General features: G+C 41.6%; 1 protein-coding gene across 1 annotated transcript in view; it reads left to right on the top strand.

The window, feature by feature from the left end:
- LOC113033013 (SEC14-like protein 2) overlaps nucleotides 1–12,928 on the top strand; it is a 21,594-nt gene extending 8,666 nt beyond the window's left edge. Inside the window, exons 3-12 of the mRNA XM_026186253.2 lie at nucleotides 3,695–3,738; nucleotides 5,364–5,426; nucleotides 5,550–5,738; nucleotides 6,871–6,966; nucleotides 7,046–7,106; nucleotides 7,182–7,265; nucleotides 7,359–7,465; nucleotides 10,574–10,713; nucleotides 11,488–11,657; nucleotides 11,733–12,928. Coding sequence (XP_026042038.2) covers nucleotides 3,695–3,738; nucleotides 5,364–5,426; nucleotides 5,550–5,738; nucleotides 6,871–6,966; nucleotides 7,046–7,106; nucleotides 7,182–7,265; nucleotides 7,359–7,465; nucleotides 10,574–10,713; nucleotides 11,488–11,657; nucleotides 11,733–11,884 — 1,106 coding nt within the window. The 3' untranslated portion in view covers nucleotides 11,885–12,928. The remainder of the gene's footprint in view (nucleotides 1–3,694; nucleotides 3,739–5,363; nucleotides 5,427–5,549; nucleotides 5,739–6,870; nucleotides 6,967–7,045; nucleotides 7,107–7,181; nucleotides 7,266–7,358; nucleotides 7,466–10,573; nucleotides 10,714–11,487; nucleotides 11,658–11,732) is intronic.

Raw genomic sequence — 12,928 nt, 5'->3', positions numbered from 1 at the left:
ACACTTGGTAGGTAGACTGCACTGGATAAAAAGTTGCAATAGCTTCCTAAAATTATGAATAACAAGTTTAATTAACTAAACGTATAGCTAGCTTAAAATAAAGGACCGGTTATTTTCAGTGTTCACTAAACACAATTTAGAGTAGCTTTTAAAGAAAGAAAGAACTGAAATTAACTGGATGAGTGATTGAAAGCGAATTCTAGTAGTAATTGATGGTCGTCACTGTTTGCTGGTCATAACTGCAAGTCTGCGATAATCTGAATGTCCAGATTTACGTGGGCCTGGAGTGCCATTTATGTTGTGCTTGTACACCACTCAAAGAATTTTAGATTACAAGCCACAATTTGAACGTTAAACATCAGAGGTGTTGTTGGTGGAGATGTTGTAGAGCCCATCTGACGGGAGCTTTTAGATGAAAAACAGTGGTGTGGTTTATTGGTGTGAAGCAAATAGCTCGACTTGGCACATGGTGAGGACGCATGATCACCATTAAAATATCAAATTCTGTGCAGACTGGGGGAGCCAGGGATTGAACCACCAACCTTCCATCTTGGTTTCCTGGTAAATAAACGAGAATAGAACATATACTGTGGGAATGAGAAGAAATGTGAAAAGCCCGATCACTTCCATTAAAGCCAGTCAGGGATGTCTGTGTGCTGTGAGTGCAGCAAGGATCAGCAGGAGAGTTAAATGGCAGAGAAAATTTTACCACTTCAGCCTGTGATCATCAAACAGAGTCTGCTGAGTCAGCTTTTATTAACCACAAGCGCCAACATTTTGTACAGAGACTTCCTCTTCTGACGACCACGGTGTTAATCACGTTTGTGGGAACATGTTCATATGATGACATTTTGTTTTCCTTTGATATTAGCACGCGTTCTTTCTTTAGAACAGTAAACAGTAAGAGTCCCTGTAAGGTGCACAAATACATTATCGCTTAATTTTGGAGTTTGATCTCCCTGCATTGTTTTTTAGCGAGCATGCACCAGTGATAGCAGCGAGACTATCAGAGTTATCCGACAATGAGCTGCACACGGAGGCTTTGTACCCGTAATGAGGCACATCGTAAACTTTTATTACATCTAAAGTCGACGCTGAAAATGTCTGGAGCTGTGAAGTGAAGGTGCATGGATAGAGCCCAAATGTGAAACATAAAAAGGAGCCTTTACTGGTACAAGCAGAATCCCCAGAAGTAGCTACAAAATAGGAATCCAGTGCAGAGATCACCAGGCAGCTTAAACAGAAGCCCTGACAGACTAGCTGCAGTTGAATACTCCAAAATGACCTCGAGGGTCTTTTCCTTAATATTTTTATGAGGGAAAGCATCATGAGCTCATAAGGAATTTTATAAGGAAAAGAGATCCATGATGCACAGAGCTGATTAACCTCCTAAGACCCGAACTCTTCCACGACTTGCATTTTTAATTTCTCTTTGATATTTGGGCTGATTGGGTCCTGATGAATGTAAAAACAAAGAATTACCAGATTTTATTACCAGAAAAATGAGAGCCACATATGAGGATATTGATTTAAAATTTCGATAGAACAGTAGCATTATAACATCCTCGTAAGTGGATATCAGGCCCTTGTAGAGCAAAATTGAGTATTTTGGTCTAAATAACGCAAAAGGTGATGTCCACATATGTGGACGCCAGGTCCTAGGAGGTTAATCATGTTATTCATTCTTCCTGTTGGAGAGAGGATCCAGTACTACTCCTTATTACTTCTTATCAAATGCAGTCAATTAATGAAAGTTTCTAAAAGCTGGCATTAGAATTAAGTGATTGTATAACTTAAATGTAATTGGATAATTCTAATCTTTATGTAAAGACTGTTTGTGTGTATAAATCCACTTTCTTCATGTAAGAAGCAGATTTCATCAGAGCTGCGATTACATCTGTGGTTTTACCAGCCTTTCATTGAAGGCTCAGAACACAACGGCAAGTTATGGCCTGGAGTGAAAAATACTATTAACCAGCATTTACAGGTGTGCCACTTGTCAGCCACGTTAATCATTAGCTTTGGTTAATGGTGGTAAAGGTAAAGGACGCTCCTGTGAAGCCTCTGCTAAAGGGGGTCATAAGGGAAGCGCTGAAGCACTTTTGCCACACAGACACCTCCAGGTGACTTCAGTCAGTTAGAAAGCATCGAGACACAGGTGGGAACAGAGCACAGGTGGGAACAGAGCACAGGTGGGAGACGGCTGCAGAGGATCAGGACGACAGACAGGGAGCGAAAGCACCCAAGAAAGAAACCCGGGGAAAAGCAATCAACAACATAAAATAGCAAATGGAAAACAGGAAGCCAGAGAGCGTGGCGAGGTTCATTAGCAAGCAGCAGTCATAAACAGCACTGATGCGCACAAAGGCACTGATATCTGCAGAAACAGTAAATGGCCTGTGTTTGTATAGCACTTTACTTAGTCCCTAAGGACCCCAAAGCGCTTTACACAACCAGTCATCCACCCATTCACACACTGGTGATGGCAGCTACATTGTAGCCACAGCCACCCTGGGGCGCACTGACAGAGGCGAGGCTGCCGGACACTGGCGCCACCGGGCCCTCTGACCACCTCCAGCAGGCAACGGGTGAAGTGTCAAACAGTGTCAAAGCATGGTGGGGTGGATGGTTGATGAAGTGGACAACTACCCATTTGTCTTATTTTTGTGTTTTCAATGCTGTAAATTTGGACATTCTGGCCTCTAATATCATATAGACCAAGTGGCGTTTGAAAGAATAACTGTCATCTAAAATTTAAAAGGTTGAAACCGTTACTTCAGACCATTAAGGTGACATGCATGTCATTACTGACCCAGAGTAAGAGGTGGCCAGGTCTTAATCCTGGCCCTGCTTTGTGCTTGAGTGTCCTCAAGGTTGCTGTTAGTGTGCCGGGGGAAGCATTAGCTGCAGTGTAATCTAGTGGTTGAGTAAGATGTCTCGGTTCACAGCACTGTCGTGTCTTTCCACCGGACTGTCAGCTGCAGAGCTAATCACCTTAAAAGGAGCATTAGCCTGTGTGTGCACTCTGCCCTGCATCACTCGTACTCACACCGTGGTCTTAATGCCGACAGCGTTACGGAGAAGAGCTGCACGCCGACCAAAGTTTGATCATTTAAGAGACTGGTTTATATTTCTGCATAATGGCGCCACCATCATTCAAAAACATCAGCGGCAACATTTTAATAACTCCTGGCTTCTCGGCTCGTTGTGTCTGACACCTTTACACGATTTATTTTAATGTTATTTGGCCAAAGTTGGAATGACATAGTTCCAACATGAGCACTGTACTGCCATTATTCCTGCTAATATTTCCGTTAGATTCCTGTTGATAAGCAGATTTAGGAATAATATGAGAGAAAATTTCAGAGGAAGCTTATATAAATGAAAGCCTTTCTACATCACCAGCTGCCCCTTTAATTACAGCACCATGTGTTTGCGCAGTGGTTTTAGCTTTATGTAACATATCCTACATTGTATAATTCAGCATTAAACATTTGTTTAAAATATTAAATTTTACTATCTAAATTTTAAGAATCGCAGCAAAATTATGTTTCTTGTCTCTTTTCTGCGCTCTCTTATTTTATCATTTTAATTTGCACCTGTTGTATAATCCCATTCAAGCTTCATCTCTCTACAATGTGGAATAGAAGATGGATTTCAGCATTGATCATTGCTTTTTATTTCTCCTTTTCAGCCAGGAACTTCAATATCCAGAAGTCTGAGGCAATGCTGCGAAAGGTAATAAACGTGGACTTTCAGTTTTGTAGGCCTGGACTTTTAAAGGGCTTCCACGTGTAACACTCTTCTAGAAATGCATTGCACTGCTGAACCGCGAGCCAAAGTACGACCATAATGCGTTCCCATGTAGTGAACGACATTCATGCGCTTAGCTGCAGCACACAATGCTCATTAGTGTGGGAGTGGCTCCAGATTAGAGAGGAGCAGTGTGGTAATTTTACGCTGTGGATAAACTGAGTCATCACTGCCACCAAAGAGATAAGATGTAGATAAAAAGGATTAAAGAAGCATTTCCATTGATGGGATAAGATTTACAGTGACTAAATTTGCTGTTGTCCACTAGGGGCAGAATATGTGAAGCTGCGTTTGCGATTATTTGCTGTTTCTGTATTTGTCGTGTTTGTATCATTGTTGCCTTCTATGAAACACAGTTTCAAACCATGATTCAACCAGGGATTAAAGCGACTACTAATCATTCACGTGTTGCTTCCATTGCTAGTTGTCATCTTCAACAAAAAATGCACACGTACTTTATGCAAAGTCTGAAGGGAGGATAGGAAATGAGAAAATAAATGTCAACCAACACTTTAGCCCCTGATGACATCAGACACCTCTGAGAAAATGTCCCATATTTTCAAACCTGAATGCTGCAGGTAGGATCTGGTTCGCGTTCATGTTTTCGCTGAAGGCAGATTTCCTCTGTTGTTTGCCACCTTCACGTTTCACTCCAAGTTGGCATCTGAATAAAATCCCAGGTTCTTATGCTGTATGCGGACCAGTGTCCTGCAGGTTTTAGATCTCACCCTGTGTCAATTCACCTGAATCACATGATTAGTTCATTATCAGGCCTCTGGAGAACTTCAGGACTTGTTGAGGAGGTTGTTTAACCATGTAAATCAGCTGTGTTGGATCAAGAACACATCCAAACCTGCAGGACACTGGCCCTCGAGGCCTGGAGTTCCTCACCCCTGCTGTGTATATAAAAAAGAAAGTTCTCAGTGTTTCAGCTCTGTCATTGAGACAGATTATTAATGTGGGTAACACAGTTGTTTGTTTCAACTGCAGCCCTGCTGATATTTAATGGTGAGAACTACTAAATAACAAATGAAAAAAAATTAATAACTTTTGAAGTGATGACCTCTAATCTTGAAAAAAGAAGTTACAAACAAACTCCAATAAGAAGTGAACGGGAAACCAGAGGCTAACAACCCCCAGTTACTATCTCAAATAAAAACAACAGGAAACTGCACAATGATGGCCTCATAAAATCAAACAAGAAGCACAACAGGAGACACAACAACTGAGGGCATAGACACAGACTGAATACACGCATGGAGGGAAAGGTTCAGGCAAAGAGCTGAAATAAATCAGACACTCAGAGTGTGGAAAAGAACAGAAGAAGGAAGTGAAAATGTAGCAAGCGACAGAGAATTGCACCAAATAAAACAGGAAGTTAACGAAAAGTTAACTGTACTCACACAGACAACAGAAAGACTCACAAGGAGGATGGAAAGTGAGCAAAACAAGAGTAAACATACAGGAATCAATAAGAGATGAGGACAACAGAAGCACAGATGGCACAACAATAACAACAGAAGCTAACATGCGTCCATCTTTTCTTCCAGCATTTGGAGTTCAGGAGACAGATGAAAGTAGACACAATAATCACTGAGTGGCGTCCACCAGAGGTAACCCCCTAAAAAGGTTTTATGTACATGTAATGTAGCTTCATTGTACTTTTAGAAAATGACACGGCTTCTTCGCTACTATTCCAAGCAGTGTTTGATATCAACATGGGGGTTTTCTTGCAGGTAATCGAGAAATATCTGTCAGGAGGCATGTGCGGTTATGACCGCGAGGGCAGCCCCATCTGGTACGATGTCATCGGACCCGTAGATCCTAAGGGCCTCTTTCTGTCTGCCTCCAAGCAAGACTTCATCAAGTCCAAGATCAGAGACTGCGAGGTGCTTCAGAAGGAGTGTAACCTCCAGTCGGAGAGAGTAAGAGCAGACGCAGCGTTCCTGTTCACACCTCAGACTAAAATCTGATTAACTCAAAGCTCTGCTGCAGCAAAACTGCATTCAGGTGGTGCAAAATCTGATTTTGTCTTTCACCAGTTAAAAAACAAGATCGTTAGGATTCAACTTTTAGTTCTTAACAGTCGTTAAGTCGTCCGCACCCACAGGCCCGTGGTGCTGCAGGCTGACAGGGACCAGCGGGTACCCTCAGAAGCTGGGAATTTTTATGAGGGCGATCATGGCTCAAGAGTTGGGAGTTCGTCTTGTAATAAGAAGGTTGCCTGTTCGAGCCCCGACTCCGACAGTCTCGGTCGTTGTGTTCTTGGGCAAGACACTTCACCCGTTGCCTACTGGTGGTGGTCAGAGGGCCCAGTGGCGCCAGTGTCCGGCAGCCTCGCCTCTGTCAGTGCGCCCCAGGGTGGCTGTGGCTACAATGTAGCTGCCATCACCAGTGTGTGAATGGGTGGATGATGGCTTTGGGGTCCTTAGGACCAAGTAAAGCGCTATACAAATACAGACCATTTATCAACAAAAACTTGCTAGTTTGGGTCCAATCCCGCAAACCCACCTCATCTTCGATAGCACGGTATCGTTTCATCGTTTGCACGGCTTCAGAACAACCAGGAGTGTTTCAGAAACAGGATCTTTCCTGGTTGGGCTTTTTATTTTGAAAATCAACCAGCCTGAATACTGTGCACGTTTGCCATATTCCTGGGATAACTCCCCACCTGGTGACCCTTTGGCCTCCAGCACTGCATCTTTAATTTATTTGAATAAGGATCAAAGTTAATGCAGCTGTTTTAAAGTTCAACAACTGTTTAAGATCACAGTTATTGAAAATTAGCTCAAAATTAGCATTCTTTAATCTTCATGAATTCATTAATTTTATAAATACTAAATAATCGCGTCCTAATGTTTACATTTTATTTTACTCTGCTTGTCTTATTTGGATGTCACTGAAACTGAATTATTTTATGTTCTAACATTATTTAATCACACTGTGGCTGTTTGTAGCAACTTGACTGTTAACTCTGCAGTAAACATGCATCTCTGCCACTTTTTAAAAATGATTAAAAACATGTTTTACTGTCTTTATGTCACCGTTTCGTTGCAGCTGGGGAAAAACGTGGAGTCGATCACAATGATCTACGATGTTGAAGGTCTGGGCCTGAAGCACTTATGGAAACCAGCTATAGAAACATATGGAGAGGTATAGACTTGTATGCACGTAGTGTAAAAGCAGAAAGAGCAGAAGAGAAGTTGGTGCTGATGTTTCTCTGTTGCACCAGATCCTCCAGATGTTTGAAGACAACTATCCAGAAGGGCTGAAGAAACTGTTTGTTATCAAAGGTGATTTCATACTTTTTTAAAATGACAAATTTAGCTGAACGTCCGATTGACAGATTTCTGCTTTTTCTGTCACAGCCCCTAAAATCTTTCCTGTGGCTTACAACCTCGTCAAGCACTTTCTGAGTGAGGCCACGCGACAAAAGATCTGCATCCTGGGAGGTGAGACAAAAACACTGCATGTCACTACCTCCTGTTTACAGGACGTCACCCGAAAGAGTGAAATTTAGTGTTACGGTTTCGCCGCTTTCACAGCCAACTGGCAGGAGGTCTTATTGAACCACATCGATGCCGAGGAGCTGCCGGCGATATACGGGGGTAAACTGACGGATCCTGACGGAGACCCTCGCTGTCGCAACAAGGTGAGTCAGGCTGCAGCATCCTGACTTGTTTTAGCTCGTTTTAGTTTGTTTTTGAATTAAAAATGGCTGAAAAGTTGGAGGCGAAAAATATCCATCACAGATTTACAATCAGTGCTTTGGACTCACTCATAAGACATTAATATATCTGCTGCATATAATCTCAACATCTCTAAAAGAGCAGCCTCGGTCGCTGTAGTAGTATGAAGATGTTTTCTTTGGTTGCCGGGTAAATTATCGACTGTTATTCTATTGTAGTTGTTTTGCCCATGTTGATAAAGACTGTATATAAAAGATGGATGTAGCCACCTTGACATCACTCATTGGACGATCTGTCTTGAAGTCTTAAGCACAATGCCCTTCGCCATCTTTGGGTTTTGAAGGCAGACTTGTCAGTCACTATGCAGCCACACCCTAAAGCGTTCTCTGCTTATAAAGCTGTTTTACTCTAACTGTGGCCATAATATAATATCCACATTAATTTGGATGACACAACACTTGAAACTAAGTTTATAAACTCCTCAGGACCTCATCACTGAGGTCACAAATCAGGTGAAAAGAAGCTTTACATAGCTTTGGTTCCTCGTTTCAAAGACTTGAAGTGCCTCACAAAGTGACAGAGAGAGTGGATCCATGTTTACAGAGACGTGAATGTTCAAGATGTTCAGTAAACATGTTAAGTGCGTATATTTTCCCTTTTTTCTCGAGTCTGTTTGCTCATGCAAAATGAAATGCGATTAATGTAGAATAAAAATGAACTATATTTAATCGTGATTAATCAAAATTAATCCACAGTAACGCTGTGATGAATCTGATTAAAATTGTGTATGTATGTATGTATATATATATATATATATATACTGGACCCTTACTGGATACAGACGCCCCAGGCAGGAATCGAACTTGCGATCCTCTGTTCCAAAGGCGTGTAGTTTAACCACTACGCTATCCAGCTGCTCTTTATAACATTTTTTGTGTTTATTCTGCATTTACTTCATTATGTTGCATAAATATCTGTTACAAGCTTAAATATAAAGTTGAAAAGTGTAATTACAGTCAGGCTATTGATCAAGTAATGGCGATTAATCACAGTTAATAACAGAAAATTGTAAGATTAATGAGTTCTTTTTTATTAAGCTTTCAAATTAACAAAGCAATGTGACAACTTTAATTTTCAAAACTGCTGTGAGTGGAAAGCGTCTGACTCCAACTACAGCCAATCAGCCCTCCCGTAGACGCAGAAATAGTCACCAGTTTACCGTCCCGAGTCCCGTCTTGTAGTTTCCCTTCACTGATCTGCATCGTGTGCTCCTACAGTTTTAGCAGCTTCCCCTGTGCTTTGATATCATCCTAATATGTTGTGGGTTTACATTTGCCTATGTTTTACATAACCTCCTGCTACAGCCAAACAAACTACCACCAGGCTACTAACGCTGAATCATAAAATGTTCTGCTGGCTCTGTGTGTGAGGGATCCTGTTACACATGGATGAACCAGGTCACTGACGATGAACGGGCTATTCCAGACTGGCTGCCTGCTGCAGGATAAATCAATACAGCTACACACACACACGAAAAAACTGTTCAGCAGATCTTTCTTGATACAATACAAAGGGCCTGTGTGTTGCACTAAAATGAATGACCAATAATATGTTTGCAGACCTGCAAATAAAAACAATCAGCTAAACCTCCCCCCCTGCTGAGTAGATGTCAGATGTTCTGTGAAGCGAGTAGTGGCCTCACCCTGCAGAAAACAGCAGCTTTGGTAGTCCTGCAGCCGTAGACGCAGCTCCAGGTGACACAACTGACCCGTGTTTGTCACTGTTTCTGTAGATAAAAAATTGGGCCGAGAACAGATGAGGAACAGAACGAGAGAAATTCATTTTGACTTCGTTGAAGGGAACAGACGCTCAGCCTCAAATGTTTTGCTTCTTTCTCTCCTTTTTTTTAACCTTGTGTGTTTAACTAGTTGTCCTTTAGCTAGCTGTGTGTCATTGATTTTCTATTGTGTTATTTTGATTTTGGTCCACGTGTGAACTTGTGCTGCCCAGTGTAGTTGTGTTGCAGAACGAGTGTTTAACTAGAAAGGTTTAAGAGTTTGTGCTGATTTGTTTCTGGATATGACGCCTCGTTATTTTCAGGTACTGTTAAACAGTTAGTGGCTTTGAAACAGCTTTGATAACATCATTTTTATATAGCTTTTAAAATAACAAGATTATTAAGTGCTTTACTAATAAAACTCTCTGGAACAACACGAGTGTAAAAGGAGAGAAGAGAAAATCGATAAATGCAACTTTCTGTTTCCAACAGGAGCCGAGTGGTCGGGGACACAAATCTGAGAAATTTACTTCATTTTAAAAACCTACTTTAAACAAAATGAAACATACATAGCGCCTTATGCACCTCACAGGGTTTTTCCCCGTCACTCTTCCTCCTTCTGTATGAACTGTGTAAATGAATCAGACTGATGTTCTTCTCACTTGCTGTTAGTTTTGTTTTCATTCTTTGCCTCTGCCTTTCTTTTCTGTACCTGTTCGTTTTTCTGTGGCAGTCATAAAATAAAATCATCTAAAGGTTCATATCTGCAAGATTTTTAGAGAAGTGGTTACACAATAGTTTGACTTCCTCCACAATAAAGCTGACATCCAAAAGCAGCTGAAAACTTTACGGGACACTTTGTGAAACCGTGACAGCTTTTCTCAACCTCGACCTGCAGTTGGGAGCTCTGTCTGTCTGTTCGTGCTGTTAACCTGCTCGTCACCTGCTGGACCGATGGACATTAATTCAACAATACAGGCAGCTCAGGTCTCACCAGGAAGTCACTGCCCTCTGCTGGTTGCATCCTGTATTGCACTGTTATGGGAAATCGCTGAACATCATTGGTTTGACTTTATGTGAATAAAAAGAAAAACCGAAAAGAGAGAACACTTTGCTCCTTTATAACATTTTTACCAGTTTTGTGCACAACTAGACATTTTACAGGCTTTCATAGCTGTATAATGGCACAGTAAGTGAAGCCTTTTCTTCTTTCCTTCACTTTTCTGCTCTCAAACCTCTCACTCATTGTCTATGTGAGTATTTGACGCCTGTTTTTTTTGACTCTCTGCTGCAGATAAACTATGTTGGACCAGTTCCTCCCTCCTACTACGTGCGCGACCATGTGAAGGTGGATTACGAGCAGTCTGTGACCATCAGCCGAGTTTCTTCAGAGCAAGTGGACTTTGAGATCTTGTTCCCCGGCTGCGTTCTCAGGTCAGTGATAAAAGTCATACAGAGTCTATGATTAAAGGTCCTGTCAAAAGGAGACAGTCATGTAGAAAGAATAGTGTCTGTAAATTTCTCAGAGTGGAGTCGATGAGCCGTAGCTAAGAGGTCTTAAAAAGAATCATTACAGAGACAGCGTGACTCAAAGCCGCAGAGCTCTGATATGATTATGGCTCATCACGCCAGCTTGTTGTGAAGTCACTCACTTCATTCATTGTGCGATTAAAGGTTGACGCACGCCATCCATTTTTGGAGCGTGGGGAAATAGATCAATCCATATCTTTAAAATGATCTTATTCCGTTCACTTATATCACAAGAAATCAAACGACAAACCAAAAGGGTCTCTGTTCAAGCTACAGCTGGAAAAATAGGAAGATTAAATCAGCTACATCTTTAAACTTTAAGCACAGAATCGTGACAAAAGAAGAAACAGAACAAAGTTAGGTTTGCTATTTTGAACATGTGACAGTCATGCTGACAACGTAAAATCAAGTGAGTAGGGTCCCAGTCAACCTGAGCTGCCACTTATTGCTCGGGAAGAATGTGCCCCGTCGTAGTTCGTCCTCTCCCAGCTGTAGTGAGACCATAGTGACATCATTCACTGGTTTCTAAAGTCCCATTGTGTAGCCTCGAGACAAGCGTTTCTGCCATCACCATCTTGGTTGTGAGAAACCACGGCTAACGTCCGTACCACTGTAGAGCACAGTCTAGCTTTCAAAATAAAGGCTTTGCTAATTCAAAGCATTTTTACATCCTGTTAGGTGGCAGTTTGCCAGTGACGGTGGAGACATCGGATTTGGGGTCTTTCAAAAGGCCAAAAAGGGTGAATGGAAGAAGGCGGCTGAGATGGAGGAAATCGTGCCCAGTCAGCGATACAACGCCCACTTAGTACCCGAGGATGGCTCACTGACCTGTGAGCGTCCAGGAGTCTGTGAGTGGCCTTGTGTTCGAGTGCTTCTGTGATGTTAAACCCAACTGTCTAAATACTCCATTCTGTCCTCCACAGATGTGCTGAGATTCGACAACACCTACAGCATCTTCCAGGCCAAACGCATCAGCTACAGTGTTGAGGTCCTGCTTCCTGATCATTTACAGCCCGCGCAGAACAACGGGAAGTCTGGCGACCACGTGGAAGTGGAGTGCGACAGTCAGTTATAACAAAGATGATGTCATCAGATCAGCGATGTTTAGCCGCTCAGAAAGCACAGCCTGACATACTTGATTTGAACATGTCGTGTGGATTAATAGTGTTATATCTCAGTGCTGGGTGACTCGTATTCATGTGGCATCTATTTAGAAACTCCACCCACTCTCCTCTCCGACATCACGGATCCCAGATTTTCAGCCCATTTTATCTTTACTCAGCACTGGTGTTTCAAACAGGCGCCAAATAAATGAGCTGGTTATACCACAGCGTGATACGGTGTAAACAAACAGCTAAAACCAGTAATGTTCAATTAGTATCAAACTTTGTCCATGTGCAAGGAAGTATTTTCTATAGATGCAGTAAAATTAAAGTAAAACTCTAAATATTTGAATTTATTGCAAAATGCACTAAATTTTGTGCTATTTGTCCTTTTTTTGATTCATCATTTATCAGCTGTGCCTCTAGTGATCACGCTTTCCCTGAACATACACTGTCATGTCAAAAAGAACATTTCACAGGACTCTGCAGTGAAAACTAAGAATCGCGTCATTCAGTAGCTCATAGAACCACCTTCAGCACCGTCATTACTTCAGCTCGTTGACATCTGCAGGTATTGGTTTATGCACAGCTCTCCTAAGGTCCTGTAACAGCATCTCAGTCAGGTTGAGGTCTGGATATTGACCGGACCATTGCAGCACCACGAGTCTTTTCTTTTTCAGCATTCTGTTGGAGATTTGCTGCTGCGCTTGAGCTCATTGCTTTCTTTTTCACATGACTGTGTTAACAATCAACTTGCATTCACAAAAAAAACAAAAAACGCTTTCATCTGAATGTTTTTCAAAGAATTGCATTAATGTAATTTATTATATAATTTAATATTTAAGTTTTAAGTCCAAGACTAAAAATATGAAGGCAGAAATGAATATAATAAGTCCTCTTGTTTGGTAAAATATACAGTATATATTATTCCTGCTATTCCAGTGAGTGAATCGTGTTAGTCTGACTCAAAGCTGTACTAACACAGCTGTGCAGAAATAAAAATGGAATAATTGTAA

This window comes from Astatotilapia calliptera, chromosome 12 (genome assembly GCF_964374335.1).
Source record: "Astatotilapia calliptera chromosome 12, fAstCal68.1, whole genome shotgun sequence".
Taxonomy (NCBI): domain Eukaryota; kingdom Metazoa; phylum Chordata; class Actinopteri; order Cichliformes; family Cichlidae; genus Astatotilapia; species Astatotilapia calliptera.
This window is presented reverse-complemented; position numbering and strand designations above follow the sequence as displayed.